The 18,630-nt window shown below is 47.2% G+C and overlaps 1 protein-coding gene across 1 annotated transcript; it reads right to left on the reverse strand.

Annotated features, from left to right (window-relative positions):
- Positions 1 to 1,690: 1,690 nt before the first annotated feature.
- On the reverse strand, positions 1,691 to 16,848 carry lmln (leishmanolysin-like (metallopeptidase M8 family)). Its single transcript, XM_086220977.1, has 16 exons — positions 16,329 to 16,848; positions 15,303 to 15,406; positions 11,000 to 11,030; positions 9,832 to 9,914; positions 9,485 to 9,602; positions 8,780 to 8,958; positions 8,323 to 8,428; positions 8,021 to 8,115; positions 7,436 to 7,553; positions 5,756 to 5,863; positions 5,474 to 5,661; positions 4,736 to 4,868; positions 4,067 to 4,226; positions 3,658 to 3,788; positions 2,920 to 3,130; positions 1,691 to 2,476 (listed from the first exon to the last, which is right to left on the reverse strand). The coding sequence occupies exons 1-16, from the start codon at positions 16,452 to 16,454 to the stop codon at positions 2,376 to 2,378; spliced, it is 1,992 nt and encodes a 663-aa protein (XP_086077103.1). The 5' UTR covers positions 16,455 to 16,848; the 3' UTR covers positions 1,691 to 2,375.
- Between the last annotated feature and the right edge of the window lie 1,782 nt (positions 16,849 to 18,630).

An 18,630-nucleotide genomic window follows, 5' to 3' on the forward strand; every position in this document is an offset into this window, starting at 1 on the left:
CAGGAATCATGACAGAAAAAAATCAGATCATTCCAGCCTGATGGGGATTTGAAGCCCTCAGACGCAAGCAGCCAGGCAACCTTTAGCCACAACTTCCCGTGAAACAAAAGGAAATGTTACATGTTACAAGACTGACTCATGATCAGGGTCCTGCGTCTCAGCAGATCAGTGGAAACTTGAGTGCATTCTCATATTCTCAGTGCAGCCAAACAGATAAGTGAGGGCAGGTTGTGGCGAGATGGTCAGGAACACGCCGCGGCCTGGCACAAAGGAACCGACGACACATACATGCAGCAGAAGAGTTGCATTTTAGAACCAGCAGCATCCTGACCAGACTGGGAGGCAACCCTAGCATGAGAGAGAGAGCGTCACGCTGCTGCTGCAGGTTTGTCGAGTGCGCGTCCATGATGCCAACCGCCCGATCCACCACACTCCACTGAGTTCTGGGGCCCATGGAGGCCACTGGAGTCCAGTAAACTCATGGTCATGTTCAAGAAACCAGTTTGAGACGATTTGAGTTTTGTTCTGGGCGGCATGGTGGAGCAGTGGTCCTCACTGTCACCTCCCAGCAAGAAGGTTGTGGGTGGAGCCCCGGCTGCAGCACGGGGTCTTTCTGGGTGAGTCTCCATGTTCTCCCTGTTCCTGCTGGGTTCTCTCTGGTACTCCAGCTTCCTACACAGTCCAAAGTCATCAAGAGGGGTTGCGGGGGGTAGAGCCTATCACAGCAGCCTTCCCCCTGGACACGTCACCAGTCCATGGCAGGGCCAACACATAGAGACAGACAACCATTGGCTCTCCCAGCCACGCCTACGGTCAATTTAGAGTCTGGATTAACCTGGTCCCTCTTGATGTCTTTGGACTGTGGAGGAAGCTGGAGTACCAGAGAGAACCCAGCAGGAACAGGGAGAACATGGAGACTCACACAGAAAGACCCCGTGCTGCAGCCGGGGCTCCACCCACAACCTTCTTGCTGGGGGGCCACCGTGAGGACCACTGCTCCACCCACAACCTTCTTGCTGGGGGGCCACCGTGAGGACCACTGCTCCACCGTGCCGTCCCTTGAAACGAACACTAACAAGTATTAATTTCACACTTTACATCAGCCTGTGTGTGCTGGAAGGGCTTTCCTGGTGGATCGATGTCTCTGGGGCTGACACGTGATGGTCTGTTGCCCTGGACAGGCCCATAAAACCACGTTGCGAATGCTGATCCGCCATTGTTAGTTGTTTCTTCAGAGAGCCTGACACAGACGATGCTTTGAAAACTGCCTGTAATTGCATGACATGGAACTGGGCAGCAAATGGAAGTTCAATCATTTTGGAAGTGTCCTTGAAGACTTTGGTGTCAGGCGTCTCTCTGAGGCAGGGTTTATGTTTCAGATACACCCAAGACAAAGCAGGGCAACAATTTTCACAGCACCTGAAGTGAAAGCAGTGAGATTCTTTGCTCCTCAATTTACTTCAACCAATCAGATCAGAGATCCACTCAGAAAACGGGCATGAGAAAGGTTAGCTTCACCTGTCAAGAAGCACTTCCCCCAGATCACGAACCAAAGTTCATTTGTTCTGTCGTTGATGATGACAGCCTGGTACAGACACAGGCTCAGTAAGAAGATTCCTGATCCAGCTGCTCTCCTTGCCAAGTGAAAACTATCCCCCCCCCCCCGTACAAAAGTGACATTGTGATGTAGTTGTAGCACCATTTAGATTTGTTTATTGCAAATAAATCACAGCGAAATCCAACTTGGTAGCAGCAGTCCTCCAGGTGAGTTCCAGGGGCAGTGAAGGTTTTGGTCGGCCCTGGATGATGTTCTGGACCCTGAAATGTCGGTGTTACTCACAGATGCGGGACTTCCCTCAGCGGCAGAAACATGGTTACTCCTGTCACGGTCGATGGTAGAAAGAAGTGGTGGAAGGAGACCTTGGAATGCACAGGAGGTACGCCCCTGCACCACTCCTCCACCTGAAGGCTGGATGTTGCTGCCTGATTCCTTGTGTTTAGTTGCTTCAGTAACATTTGGTCTGATTGCATTATAGGAAGAAAGACCGAGTCAACAAAAGACTAATAATTTATCTAATTTAAGCATAAAATAACTTATTTTACTCCCCAACGTAAACTTTTCCGTGAACTTTTCCCAACTAAAGGCAGCCATGTTGCAGCATGTTTGCCACTCAGTCCAGAGGAGGAGGATATTCCAGTGGGACAGTCCAGCCAGCGCTGACCCTCGAGAGGGGGGAGTAGGAGAGGAGGACAGAGGCAAAGGATGGAAGGAGGGCAACAGTGTGCAACTCATATCTACAGAGGGTCTGAGGCGAATGCTTTAAACTTAGCTCAGTAAACATTCCCGCTACCTTGATTTCAAAGTTTGTGTTGTGTCAGCTGCAGTGGCAGAGCAGCAGTCCAGCCAGAACTGGCAGCAGGTTGAGCAACAGGAGCCCCGCAGTGATGACCAGACCTGGAGAACTGGAGCAGGGGTCTGAAAGACAGCAGAGACACTGGTCAAGCACAGGAGAATCAAGCGTACACATGCACGAGTGGGACGCCGCCTGCATCCAAGCCAGGTGACTGAGAGTAGCGTGCACATCCAGCAGTCATGGCGCTCTGAGCCCTGAGGCAGCCGCGCTGCACTGGTCACGCCTCTCTGTTGGCTACAAAGACACCTTGACAACAACGCTGAAGGATTCACATGTTGTGACTCTGCTCATGTGTCCACCACCGCTGCAATCAGGAAGGCATCAAAGCTCAAAATAATTCAGGCAGCCACCACCAGGGGGCACCAACAAGGTTTGGCTCCAGCAGTTAAAGTTTGGGTAATCAAGTCTGTGACGACATAACCTCCATAAACCCTCGTCCGCTCAATGTCGTGCATTGGTGGAGCCTCAAGGAAGTGCGTGAAAAAAGTAGATGGGAGTCACTGACCAATGGGGTTACTCCTGGAGGTGTTGATGGGCGGGAGCTGGTGGAGAAGGGGACAGTGATCGCAGAAGTCCACGCAGGCCGGACAGATCAGGACGCCGTTGTAAACCCAGTCGTTGACTCGGACGCTGACGCTCAGCAGCTGACCTTTACGGACGCAAGGGAAGGAGCGATCCTGAACGTACACGGTGAGACCCTGAGCTGTACACGCCACCTGCAGTACACAAAGAGCAGTCTACTGTGAAAACACATGACACGGACACAAACACGTTTCTCTGTAAGTATTTTATTTCTTTAGGTTAAGGTTTATTTGAAACGGGACACCTTGACCCTTCACCCCACGCGTGGCTCAATCTTTTAAGTGGAGGAGGCTCATAGTTGAACCGTATTGGTCACTGCTGCTGCATTGGTGCCTATGAACAGTGAAAAAAGTTCCACTCTTTCAATGTATCTGCTCACAGATGCACAAATTCACCAAATCTGTTTGAACTGAAGACTCTAAAATGCTTGTCAGGGCCGAACTTGACACGTTCAGTCATTTAAGAACAAAACCTGTGAACGATTTGATTCCTTGTTGATCAGCTGACAGCCCGAACACTGGCACTCTCGTCAGCAGATTCATTCATGCTGATCGCCACTGTAAAATGAATGAAATGCTTTGCAACTCTGAGCACGACACTTGCAGTCCTCCAAACTGGTGTGACTGGACCTTTACCAGTTCAACTATCTGACTGTCAGCACCTTGTAGCATCCAGAGCCCCAGTCAGGGTAGGTCATCTTCCTGGTGCACTGCTCCATCACAAAGGCAGATTTCTGGTACAGACAGACAGAGTCCTGTCCATACTGTTCAGCTCCATAATTCCTCCACCAGTCTTCAGACAAAAGACACACACACACACACACACACACACACACACACACACACACACACACACACACACACACACACACACACCATCAGAATGACCCAAGTGGCAAGAGACAGACAGACATTTCCAGCACTGCACCGACTATCAGAAAGGCTGATCTCACTTGCCACTCCTGCCCCTCTAACAGCCAGCACTGCACTGGTTCCAGTATGTGGGTAAATGTACACGATAACCATCAAAGTAGCTCCAGGTGATGGAGCAGCAGTGGGAGTGTTTGTTACCTGGCTGGTTCTCAGACACGCGGCAGTAAGAGTTTCTCTGATACTCTCCACTCAGGTGCCAGCTGAACTCCTGGCTGAAGGGACAGTAGTCAGCAATCTCCACAGCACCCCCATAGAAGGACAGCTGGTCAGGGGCAACATCTGGTATCCGATCAAAATACTAACACACACACACACACACACACACACACAGACCACAGTATACAGTGTAAAGAGGAGGGTAAAGAGTATCTTATCTCGCAGAGAACCTGGGCAGCATAAAATCTCGAGTCACCTACTGATGCAGTATTTGTATGAAGTATGATGTCAGAGGACTACAGTATGTAGTACATTACAAACACATAGCATGTGTTTTCCACTCTGAAAACCCATTCTGTGTCAGTAATCAGTGCGACACAAACATCCGAGGCACACTGTTCTGTAGCGGTTCTGTAGTTCACCATCTGTGCGAGGCGTCTCAGAACACCAACATGTTTCAGCTCACCAGAGCTTTGATCAGGGTGAAAAGACCCCAACACCTGGGAGGAACCGGCTACGCTGCCCTGAACATGGCGTTCTAGACATATTTGGCACTTGGGCAGAAGTCAAAGGGGAAGATATGGCTGGCTAAGAAATGCACTGTGTGTGTGTGTGTGTGTGTGTGTGTGTGTGTGTGTGTGTGTGGTGTACCTGGTACTCCAGTGGAAGCTCCTGTGGGTATTTCTGTAGGTTGCAGACAGCCACAGCCAGCTGGTCCTGTCTGCACGTCAGCTGCAGTGGAGAGGCTCGCACTGTGTCGCAGTACGGCATCACAGCATGTCGTCTGTTACACACACACACACACACACACACACACACACACACACACACACACACACACACACACACGGTCAATCAAAGAAGGATGGGGCAGCAGGGCTCGGGGGTAGAGTCGCCATCTGGGAGCAGGAAGGTTGTTAACTGGTTTGATGAATGGGGCAGTGCTGTCGAGCCTTGACTCCTGCTAAAGCGCTGCATGAACGGCATCGTTTTTATCAATTATTTGATTTTGATGAAACCAGAAACAAGCAGACCCTCATATGAAGACATGTCATCTCATGAATGCAAGAACAAGTGGACCTGCAGGCAGACACTGCAGCACACACGCAGGAAGTGGTGAATCTGAAGGGTTTACTGCAACACCAGCAGAACCCAAAGCAGGTTTTAAGGCAGCAAAACATACAAAAGAGGCCAAAGCAAAGGGCTGTTTTGCTGAGGCGGCTGCTGTCACGCCTCTTCACTGTCTCTGTGGCTGCTGTGATGGAAGCGTATTGAGTGGTCCTTTAACGCTGAAACAACCAAATGAGAAGAGCAGACATTCCTGATGGTCTCAGGGGCACAACAACGACACATCTCAGCAAAAGTTTCATTCAAGGGTGGTGTTGTGACCTCTGCCTTTGTCTGTCCATCCAGAACTTGCAGCTCTTCATGACAAAGTCGCAGCCAAGGTCGCGGCCCCAGTCCAATGTCTGGGCCAGGCTGTAGTTGGCTCTATACCACCCCGTGTCCTCCATGATGGCCAGCGTCAGTCGAGAAAACACTCGATTCTGGGTGTGGGAGCCAGTCATCGCCTCATTCTGACAAATGAAAAGGAAAAAGAGAAAACAGATGAATAAAATCAACAAACTACACTTAAACGAAAGCAAATATCAAGCCCCAAAGTCCGGTTACCTCTAGAAGTCTCTTCTCCCAGTGATTGAGTTCAGTTCCCATCCCTCCTTGGTTCTCCAGCTCCATGCCCTCCAGGATGGGACACTTGAAATGCCTCCTGGCCTCCTCCTGGCCACAAACACGAGAACAGAAAGAATTCTGTTGAACGACCAATAAAGGAAGTCTCAAGCCTCCCTGACAACCTCACGTTCCTCAGTCAGTGCAGCTTCCAAACTGTCGTTCTTCTGTCTTGGTCTGTGCTCGCTTTGATCACCGCCCACACGCGTGCTCACAGAATCAAAGCTCACCAGAATCCTCAGAGGCGGTCTGTCAGCTCAAAGGCCATCAACACTCCTGTCCATCATCTCAGTCTATCATGTGATGTATCATGTCATGCCAAGTCTGACACTGGAGGGAAGAGCGCTTGTTCTTCTATCACCTGACAGCAACACCACATAAACGCACGGCGCTCAAACCTTCATAGGTTTACCGTAGGTTCCGTAGGTTCACCAGGATCCCAGTCTGAGATCAAAGATGCAGATCAAAGTCATCATCGCCAATCACCAACATGTGCACCTGATAGAGTGAACGTTTGTGCTGAAAACAGAGCCTTTCAATTTTCATTGTGCTCTCATCAGACGATGTAGAGCTACTCAGAGGGCTCATGGACTCCACCCACCACGTGACATCGTCCCTAGATCTCTACAGGTAACCTTCCCTACGTTTAAGTGCTGGTAAAAAAGTTATTTGATATCGACATACACTGGAAACATATGAGCTGACAAAATATCCTGGTGATCGGCCCGTCATAGGCCAATAGCAGCCGTTAGAGCAGTCGCGCTCTGGTATTTTTGCATTTGGCACACATGACGAGGGGCACTGCTCCCCACCAACAAGGCCCATCTTTTTTTGGCCCAAGGAAACCGTGAGTAAAAGGAATGCTTTTACTTCGTCTGTGTTGGATGACGAGAGGCTGTAGCTTCAGCCACGCTCAGCCTCCAGCCGCCTCACCCACATGTTCAAATACCAACAGGCAGAAAAGCCTCTCCACGCTGCTAACAGAGGAGCTTTAGACCTCGAGATCAGACGACACGACAACAAAGAGAGAACCGAAAAGCAAAGAACTGAAATCAAAAAGTAGAATTATTCAAGAAGCAAACAGATATGCAGATAATCTCAGTGATTTCAATATTCAACTGGAGTTATTATCACCTCAAATAGACGGCTTCATGATAAATATTAAGACCTGAATTAATCTGCTGTAACTACTAACTGCCAGTTGCATTTCAGAGGAAACTGTGACTTTTAAAACCAAGGGTTTTTTTCAATTTTATGACAAAATTTGTCAAATGCATTTCAAAAGAACAATCTGACTTCAATGTTGCAGTGAACTGCCTCAGGCTAAGCTTTTATTTTGAAATCTTACAGTGTTGGTGTGGAGGCTGCCGTTTGTCCTGCAGTGTCTAGAATCAAAATCATATCTATCAAATGTCCCTCTTGTTATTTGACAAGAATCAAAGTGAGTCCAGACGGTGTGCTGGTGGGGCGCTGAGGCCACGGCACCCAGCTGGACCCGGAACGCTGCTCCTCAGTCTTCACCAGGATCGTCTGCGTCCTGACATTATTTGAGTATTTCCTGAGAATGAGTTTGCATTGAACTTCTCAGCACTACAGAACTGAAAGTAAACCCAAGCGTCTTACCACAACACGAGGAGTGACGAGGACATGCACATGGTGTCGCACCATCACCCCTCCTCTGATGTCCCACAGCCTGCTGACCCTCCTGATCACAGCCTCACTCCACTGGTACAGACCCAGGCTGGCGCGCGCGCACACACACACACACACACACACACACACACACACACACACACACACACACGCCATCATCATTGATCCGTAGCACTACATCGATTCACTCGTCAACAGAGCCCTGGTACAGATGCAGCCGACTCAGGTGTTTGATTCAGGTGATCTGTATTGTCCACTCTTACTTTCTCCTGCCTCCAACAGGCTCGTTGGTGAGCTTAGAGATGATGGGTAAAACTTTAAAGATGATTTATAAATGTCTTCTAAGCACTTGGTCCATCCAAAGGAAGCTACACGTTTCAAGTATAAAGCATCCCCACTGGTGGACATTCATGGAAAGTAAACGCTGGCTTGACATTCTGTGTGTTGAGCGTTGAACAGCTATAGAACGTTTTGCTCTCGCTGCTCGTGTGGGATGAGGGTGCCATCGCTGAGATCATTTCATGTTATCTAAAGTCAGACATAACAGGTATTCACCTCTCGTTGAAAGCAGGCAGGCCGCTGGCAAAGCGTGGAGTCAGAGGCTTGCCCTCGTCGTCGTGGTAGAAGGCAAACAGACCGGCTGAGAACCCCTGTTGGACGGATCAGACGGACCAGAAGGGGCTGAAACTTACATTGACAGAAATCACACACTCACAGCATCGTGGACGAACGGCAAGCCCACTGGTGACGGAGCCGATTTTTGGTTTAATCTGATGAGGCTCAAGGAAAACAGCTTATTCAGTTCGAGTCTTCATTTATGGAAACGTGCACAAGGGAGTATCAAAAAATGAACAGACCAGAGCATGGATGATCTCGTGTTTGACCGTGGAGAGCATCCCTTCGAACTCCTGAGGCTGTGACGAGATCATGGCAGGACACAGGTTGGCATAGCCTGCTATGGGTCTGAAGACACACACACACACACACACACACACACACACACACACACACACACACACACACACACACACACACACAATATGATGTAAGCGCCATCTTCCAATCACCACAAATCCCCAGCCTTATTGAACTGGAACCATATTAATGCCAAAATACTAGAGTTCCCAAACTCTCAAACCGTTGGTCAAATCTGTGTGTTTACACGTTATAAATGAGAGTGGGAGCGATGAGGTCACTCCTGAGAACAGGAGGCAGCAGCTCATAGCTCCAACTGGCCGGGACCCTGCACACACACATCCTGTCATCGTCTGATACCTGATAAAACAGCTCTGAACACACAACTTCCTCCCCCACCTGTCCAGCTCCGCCTCCAGCTGGCAGTAAGCAGCATAGGCCACAATGTTTTCTTGTCCACAGCGCTCAGTGGTGATCCCGCTGACGTACAGCACGAAGTCAGACCCCTCCACACCAGGACCATCCGGGGGGCCCGAAGGGCCGCAGGACTTCCCAGACTCACTGCACATTTTGCATTGCTAGGAGCCAAAAACACAAGACAGGAGTGGGCAAAGGGGAAAAACTTAACTCTGAAGAAAATATTGTTTTTTCCATTTATTTCTGATTGAAGGGTTTTTCGTTCAAACTTAAAAGAACACGCTAATTTTTTGGTAAATTAGCTGATTGTCCATCACTTATTGGTTCCTAAAATGAACAGTTCAGACCCAGTTCAGAGGCAGATAAATCGCATGGGCAGTATGACACCAACTGGGCTGTAATACACCCCAAACACAGGTACAAGATGTAAGAAGAGCCTCTCAACAAAGTTTCTTGGGAAGATAAATCCCCCAAACAAAGGGAAAAACACCAAATGTTGGATAAATGTGGGCCTACAATGTTAAGACCCTCTTAACCACTCAAAAACCCGTTAAACTTTAAATATGTAATGTTGAGAGGAATGAGGCCAATAAAAACCAGACCACTTTACTGGGGCTACACCCTTTTTGAGTAAAACTGACTGGACTACTAGATTTACGTTTTCGTTTCAGTGTCGAACCTCCTCACCTGCAGGTGGTGCTGTGGTACAACGACAGGCCCACAACGAGTGACGTCTGCACAGCCGTCCTGGCAGTAACGATGAGGGTCGTCTCTCTTCTTCAGATACTGGTTGGTTGAACATTGTCTGACAAGACACAGACACTGGTGTTAAATTTCATCGCCGTCCCAGTTGGGAACAAATAACTGTCAAGACCAAACACTGGGAAAGTCCCTGAGTTCTGCCCTCAAACCGAGAGAGTCAACAAAAGCAACTGAGAAGATACAACACGGAGCTGACAGAGGGGTAGTGACTCAGAGTTTATGAAGGATCCTACTGGGACTGACTGGTGAATGGGTCCACCTCCATCACGCACCTGCTGAGCAGGATGGGCCCCACCCTTCGCCTCACGCTAAAGGCCCTCTGCAGGTAGTCGATGGCCTGGGGGAACAGCTTATCCTGCAGACAAACACAGCAGCACTCTTTCAGCCTGGCGCGGCGGCGTCCCCATCAACACATTGACAAAGCTTTATTGAAATGGCAGAAGAAAACACAAAAAAAATATTTTGCAAAGCAATTTTACGATTACTTGTGGTGGTTTTGCTTTTTTCAAGAACAGTGAATGTGCATCGCGGGAAATGGAGCGCCAGTTCTGCTCTGACGTGAGCATTTAACTTGCAGGAAGGCTTTCGCTCTTGATGAGAAGAAAAGCAACGGAGTTTGAAACAAGCGACCTCCTCTGCAGTGAACAAAAGCACCGGACTGAAGAACTGGAATCACCTTCTTCACGAGCGCTCCTCTGGTGGAGGGAAGCGTGAACAAACCAGCTGCTTCTCTTGCCATGTTTTAGAGACAGAACTTGGTGATACGTTTGGATTAAAATCCAACAATTGGTGTCGGGATGTACTTGTACGATTCTGCATCCCCGCAGCAGGGTGACAGCTTCAACGACCACACCAAAACAACCAGCGCCGGCGCTGCATGTTGAACCCAGGGGTCAGAGCCGCGAAGCCGGATTAGAGGGCTAGCAAGGTGACTTCAGGGTCGGTTCAGGGGTTTGTGTACAACAGCAGTGGTTAACCTGTCAGCAGAGTCTGTCAGAGTAACTTCTGCTACAGGGCGATGAGCGAAGGTACTGCACAAGCACCACCGCCATTTGGTGGAAGACTACACGCCATGATCCACACCTCCCATTCATTAATGGCAATCACAGGTGTTTCCATTCAAACCGCCTCCTGCCTGGTGAGCAGTACAAGAGCTGATTTATGTGGAGCACTCATCCAGGCAGCTCGCCTTCCTGAGGTGGGCTGCAGCGAATGTGTCTCCCAGCCTCTCAGCGTCATGGATTTACCACCCCCTTATTTTTGATGGTTTGTTGTTCCTCCCCATGTTTTTCCCTTGGTGCAATTCTGCTGCGTGCTCTTGTTGGAAAAAGATAAATACTTTTAGCAGCTTTGTTACCAAATAAAAGCGTAGCATCAAAAACTCTGGTCCTTTTCTGTTACCAACTGCTCTGTACGTTTGTGTCTCCTGCTCCTCCTCACCTTCACCAATCTCCGCTTGTCGGCAGGAAGCCTGGGGAGGAAGAGCAAACACAGGGGTCACCACCTCGGCATTGGTTTGTTGGCGCGATCAGCATCAGCAGATGCCTCACTCTGGTGGTTCTACTTTCTAAAACTCTCCTGTTGTCTTTGTGTAGTTTTAAATAATGGTATGAAAGATTGTCATTGTCACTTGAAGTCATTAATTTGTACACAAATAAGACAACAGTCATTTTCTGTAATTTCTGAAGTTGATCGGTGTGCAGGAAGTGAAGGAACAGGAGGACGCAGGCACAGAGAGCCATCATGCAGTATTCTGACTTCTTTTAATTTGGAGAGACACAGAAAAACTACTTTGGTATCTCTATTACTAGCAGACCACAGGGGCCACTGTGGTTCCTTTGAGCTTTTAATGTTTTAATTCCTAGTCATTGTTTCTTTGTGGGCAGCACGGTGGAGCAGTGGTCCTCACTGTGGCCCCCAGCAAGAAGGTTGTGGGTGGAGCCCCGGCTGGAGCACGGGGTCTTTCTGTGTAAGTCTCCATGTTCTCCCTGTTCCTGCTGGGTTCTCTCTGGTACTCCAGCTTCCTCCACAGTCCAAAGACATCAAGAGGGGACCAGGTTAATCCAGACTCTAAATTGACCGTAGGCGTGGCTGGGAGAGCCAATGGTTGTCTGTCTCTATGTGTTGGCCCTGCCATGGACTGGTGAACTGTCCAGGGTGAAGGCTGCTGGGATAGGATCCACCCCCCATGACCCTGAACAGGAGAAGAGGGGGAACATGGAGGGATGGAGGGATGGATGTTTCTTTGTGTCACCATCACCTGAATGATCTTTTCTCTTTTTTGGAGAGGTGGGTTGGACTTTCTGGTGCGGTGCTAAATTGGCTCAGATCCTGCTTAGAAGATCGTGACTTCTTTGTCTCGCTTGGGAACTGTGAATCCGAGCAAACAAAGATGACATGTGGGGGCCCGCAAGGCTCTATTCTTGGACCACTTTTGTTCAACATCTATGTGCTCCCACTGGCCCAGGTCATAGAGCACCATAACATCTCCTACCACTCATATGCTGATGACACACAACTTTAGATTACAGTGTCACCATGCGATGACAGTCCACTGCATTCACTGAGGGACTGTATCCTACAGGTCAATCAGTGGATGGGCCAGAATTTTCTCCAGCTCAATGCAGAAAAGACAGAAGTCATTGTGTTTGGTCCCAAAAACGCAAGGCTTGAGGTCAGGAGCCAACTCGACTCAATGACACTACAAACCACCGACCAAGCTAGAAACCTTGGTGTTGTTATGGACCAGACCTGAATTTTAAGAGCCACATGAAAACTGTCACTAAATCAGCCTATCATCATCTCAAAAACATTGCACGAATTAAAGGATTTCTCTCTCAACAAGACATGGAAAAACTCGTCCATGCATTTATTCTTTGTAGGCTAGATTATTGTAATGGTGTCTTTACAGTTCTCAGTAAGAAAATCAATCAAGCACCTGCAGCTCATCCAGAATGCTGCTGCCAGAGTCCTGACCAACAGTAAGAAAATGGACCACATGACACCTGTCCTTAAATCACTGCACTGGCTCCCTGTGTGTCAAAGGATGGAGTTCAAAATCCTGTTCCTGGTCTATAAGTCACTGAATCTTGGGCCTAAATACATGTCAGAGCTACTGACTGGGTATGAAGCATCCAGACCCCTCAGGTCATCAGGGACAGGTCTACTCAGTGTCCCCAGGGTCAGAACCAAGCAGGTTAAAGCTGCTTTCAGCTTCTGTGGTCCACACTTGTGGAACAAACTCCCTGAACCTCTGAGGGGGGCACAAACTGTCAGCTCATTTAAATCAGGGCTGAAAACACTGCTGTTTACTGCAGCCTTCTTATAGTATTGATCTGGGATTGATCTTGGTGATTTGGTATTGATGGATTGATTTAATATTGATTTGTCTGCTGTCAAATTGATTTTAAATGATTTTTTAATGTTTTAATTCATGTTTTCGATTTTAAACTGATTCTAACTTTCAATGTCTCATTCCCTCTGTAAAGCACTATGAATTGCCCTGTGTATAAATGGTGCTATACAAATAAATTTGCCTTTTGTGGGTTAAAGGTTGTGGTTGTTTCCCACCAAGTAGTTAACTGATGAATAACACATGAGGACAAACTGTTTGTATTTGTATTTAATTCTGCACTATGTGTGTGTGTATATATATATATATATATATATATATATATATATATATATATATATATATATATATATATACACATATACATATATATACATATATATATACATATATATGTATATGTGTGTATATATACACATATACATATATATACGTATATATGTATATATATATACATATATACACATATATATACATATAGATGTATATATACACATATATATGTATATATATGTATATATATACACACATATATACATATACACACACACACATATATATATGTGTCAATGTATATGTGTGTATATATATATGTGTGTGTGTATATATATATATATATATATATATATATATATATATATATATATATATATATACACACATTGACACATGTATATATACACAGTTGAGGACAAAATTATTAGCCTCCCTTTTTAAATTTTAGGTTTCTTCAAGATTTTCCCTGGTACTTTTTTAACAGAGCATTTCTGAACATACTATTTTTCATGAGAAGGCACAAAATATTTATATTTGCACACAAAAACATAAAGATTTAAGAAAAAGCTTAAACGACCATGGACATTATTATTGGCCCCTCACACAAGCCACTTGTGTGCAGTGACGTGCTTCAACTCCACAGGTGATGCGCTTCAAGGTGATCTGGTGAAACAGCTGATCCACTCAAGCCTGGTCGGGAAGCCTCAGTGTGGGCCATTGAGCTGTCTGCTGACAAAGCACCATGCTGAAAACAAAGGAAATCAGTTGGGACCTGAGAAAAAGAATTATTGACACACACAAATTAGGAGAAGGATATCCAAAGCTGTCCTAGCGAGTCCAAGTGTCAAGAACTGGAGTGAGAGGTAGAATCCAGAGATTCAAAGACAGCCATGCAGGGCAGAACCAGCCCTAAAGAGATCAAAGACACTGGAAAGAACTGGTGAGAGACGTGTCCAAAGACCCCAGAACAACCGCCACGGCACCGGTGAACGGCTTGGCCACATCAGGAATCATAGTCTCTAAGAGGACCATCACTAGAACTCAGCACAGGTGTGGACCGCGAGGTTGCAGACCAAGAAAACTCCACTTTTGAGGAAAAGACACCTTCAAGACAGACTTCAGTTGCTCAGGACAACCCAGAGAAAGACTCTTCCTACTGGAAGCGTCTCATGGTCTGATGAGACTAAACTGGAGCTCTTTGGCCACAGAGACACTGCTTCTGCTTGGAGAAAGAGGGGAGAGGCGTCTCACCCAGAGAACACCGTCCCCGCAGTGCAGCATGGTGGTGGGAGTATCGTGCTGTGGGGAGGCTTCAGTGCATCTGGAGCTGGAGATCTTGTCAAGGTGGAAGGAGTCGTGAATGAAGACAAATATGTGGAGATTCTGAAGGAGAACCTGAATCAGTCAGCACTAAAACTGGGTCTGAGTCGTGGCTTCATCCTCCAGCATGACAACCACCCCAAACATACATCCCTCTAGGTGGAGAACCGTCTCCAGAAGACCAAGGTGAGTGTCATCGACTGGCCTGCACAAAGCCCTGACTTCAACCAACTGAAAATATGTGGGTGACCCCAAGAAGAATGTCCATGCCAGAAGACCCTCGAGTCTGGAGGAGCTTGAGAGGTTTGCCAAAGAAGAACGGGCCAGGATTCCTCAAAAGAAGCGTCAGAGACCTGTTGGAAACGACCACAAACGACTGCAGGCCGTTACCCAGTAGAAGAGATACACAACTGACCAGTAGAATGTGGAGGGCGAATGATTCTGACCTTGGCACTTTTTGTGTTTGGTGGAATATTTTCATTTCTGTGTGCGAAATAAAATAACTGAAGTTTCACAAATAAACCTAGGGTGTCTAAAAAAGCTGTGTTAGACATTTTTTTGCTTTGGTTAAAAGTACTTGGGAAATACTTTTTAGAATGACTTGTAGGGGGGCTAATAATTGTGTGTGTGTACACAGTATCGGCCAGCAGCAGCCCTTCTAGTGTGGGGCGTTCAGGTACATATTTGAGTGCAGGTCACCCAGGTTTTGCAGGCACTCCAGAGCTCAATAGACGGTAAATGTATTTAAGTGTGAAGAGCATTAGTTTCTCTCATGTTGCTGGGGATGGAACTCACTGGTCAACACTGTAGTCGTAAATGATCTTAATCTTCAGCTGATGGTCGTCTGCAGAGCTTCTTTTGGTCAAACGCTCAGGTTTCAAGTACACGTGATGGACAACCTGAAATCAGGAGAACACAAAGCCCTGCTTAAGTTTCTACTAATAACATGAATCTTATCTTTAATCCCTTCTTAACACATAATCAGCCACAAAAATCTAACCCAATATTGTTTGAGTTTCATTCTTATTTTCCATGTCAAAGATTAGATTTCGGAGTTGAAGAAGGACCGTCAACAGATGGATCCAGACACTCTCAAAGTCGGGGGGGATTTAGTTCCATGGCACGTTAAAAAGAAAAAAAATCACCGAAGCACAAATAAGACAAGACCAGAACCATCAGGTCTCTGGGTCTCTGCCACACATGCAGGCAGACTTCAGATCAGGCATTCAGAGGCCTGAACCAGGACTGCTGACCAGCGGCGTGTAAATGATTACAGCACCACCACAAAACATACTGGGGGGGAATTAAGAGCCTGTTAGAGGCTTGTTACTTCAATCTAACAGCTGAAAAATGATCCTGCCAGTATTATGCCGGCAAAAAGTAGGCTTTTACTCTGAAGATATCTACCCGGAAGTGATATTTGCATTGTCGCTGTGGAAACAATTTACAGGTTAATCGTTAACTCGATAAAATACTGTGCATTCCCGCCTCGCCCTTCGCCTCTGACGACTACCGTAGATTATGACCGGTGTCGTGAAACGGACTGAACCACAAAGCTGCTCGGTTCGCTCGCTGGCTGCTTCTGTCCGGTGTCCCCGTCCGTCCCAAATGAGACGCTTCCCATTTGCTCATGTTTTAGCATTACGAGACATAAACTCACGTTTCGTGTCAATATTTGACTGGGGTTTGTTTGTAGCTGGGATGTGAGCAGTACAAAGGAACACTGCATCATGATGCTATCACGACACACCATTGGCCGCTCCATTGTGACCGTGTTCCCGCTCGCTTGATATTATCACAACAAAGTAAAGCAAACGTCACCTCTTCGGGAGAGGGAGCCCGGTGTCGGCACGCTCCATGGCAGCTCACGAACATAGCGAAGACGAGGGCCGGGCCAAAGATCCAGGACACACACGGCTTGCCAACCCCCCTTAGCCTCGGCTCCATCCTCCGACAAGCGGGGCTCGGCAGCCCGAACTCAAAAGGACCTCCGCCAGTCTGCTTCCCTCAGTGATAACGTTGGGTTCATTCATCGCTTGCTCGGTAAATCAGAACATGTAAGCATACCGCAAAAACAACCGACGTTAAAATCTGAGGAGGACACAGGAACGCCGTCAACCTCCGGGCAAACCTCCCGTCAAAATTTGAGTGCGCCTAGTGTATAGTAATTACGGCAAGTGAGGCGAAGGACCTGAAAGATCCCTTTAAACCTGCTCGTTTTCTTTCATTTCAATTAAATTTAAGCTGAATTACTGATCACACTTGTCCCAAAGCGAGATTACGATAGATGCCACTTAAAATTAGATAATTTAACTCATTGAAAATGTATGAAAAGTCGACAATGGCCCTAAATGAGCTTATTTCACTGCGTTAAGCCGCCGTAGCTGATCCGTGGTCAACCCATCTGCGGTCTCTATTTCGTTGCACGTTAAGTAGGGTAATTATGGCCCCCCGCCTCGAAGGCAACCAGAGGTCCTGAAAGATGAAAAAACGTATTTCCATTCATTTTCCCCAGCGTTTCTTTTAAGTCGCCAGTTGCTGCGTTTTTGAACATTTTCCCCGATCCTCAGAATATTTTGTGCAATGATTATGAAAATACTGAACACGTCAGAGCAAAGAGCAAAGCCTCTTTTTTCATTTATTAAATTTTCCTTGCAACTGCATCTTTTTTTCCCACCAACACTTGAATGAGCGTTGGTTCCCGTATGGTTACTTTGTGTGCAACAAAAAAATGAAACAAAAATGTATTTTGATAACCAGTGCATCCCTCCACCTCCTCCACCCGGGGAGGTGGTCCTAAGTCGGCTGATGAGGTGCCTCAGGCTCCATTAATTTCTATGAACTCTAACCTTTGTCTGAATAATTCCTCAACTGAATGGTTCGCCACCATCGTGTTGTCCTCCTCCCAGTGTTTCCCTCCATCACTCATGATAATTCGACCGCAGCATTTTTGAGAAATCACGCCTCAGAGTCGTTTCTGCAGCCTACAGCCTGACCAAGTGTGTTGTCCCTAAAACAGTGCCAGCCACTGAGGATGCAGTTAGACCTACATTGATCTATTATTATTATTATTTAGCACAACCGTTAACGAATACACATTTATTCACTCTATTTTGTCTTCCTTGGCTGGGGGGCAATTGTGAGAACAGTGGATGCACACTAATATGTTCATTCTACTACAGAAGAGACCCAATGACCTCTGGGAAAAGTGGATTATTCAGTTATCAGGTTGTGATGTATCAGCATCGCACAAACTGACGAAAAAATCCAACATGGTGCCTCAGTAGTTTGTGGGCCACCAGGTTTCTCTGCCTGGCCCCCTATGTGGAATGTCTACTCAACAGGGCTGCACTGAAGACACAAGGGGCCCCCAGACTACAACTTGTTTGACTGTTCAAGATCTACAAGGACATGTTCTTGGATTGACGTGTACACTCGGTTTCACGCATTCACAGATTTGAAATTTGATCACAAATCTGTACACGAGGCCCCTGGTTCTCCCACTTCCTGATCAGTGGATTGAAAGGTATGAAAGGGTGGGTGTGGCAAAGGTCCTGCTGAGAGAAACTCCCAGCCAGGTGGAGCTGTGAGGCTTCACCCACAGCTGGAGAACCCAGTGGAGTTAAGAGATTTACTCCCAAGCTGCTGTTCCTCTGCTGGTGGCTTCAATGTTGAAGAGAAGTTGATTTATTTCATGGCCTGACCTTCACAAATTTACTATCCAGGCAATCAGTACAGTCGTTGGAATCAAAGCTGAGCGCACACACACACACACGCAACCACACATGCGCACGCACACACGCGCGCACACACACACGCGCACACACACACACACACACACACATATGCATCAGACAGATTGTTCCACCACCTGTTCTTTCGTGTTCCTTCATCAGTGACTTCTGTGCAGCGGTGTGAGCACCCACCAGTAAACCACCAGTAAACCACCAGTACTTCCATATTATTCATGTACTTTTTAGAAGCATTTTTCACCAAATTCTGCCTGGAGCATGAAATGATGTATTTGTACTACGACTGTTGTTAGTATGATGTCAGGCCATCATCCCTCGGTGGACTGCTGTGTTTGAAACTGCCGTCCGTCCTCTCAGGAGCCGCTGAGCAG

Source organism: Aulostomus chinensis, chromosome 12 (genome assembly GCF_037954235.1).
Source record: "Aulostomus chinensis isolate RoL2024-O1b breed Wild chromosome 12, RoL_Achi_v1.0, whole genome shotgun sequence".
Lineage (NCBI taxonomy): Eukaryota > Metazoa > Chordata > Actinopteri > Syngnathiformes > Aulostomidae > Aulostomus > Aulostomus chinensis.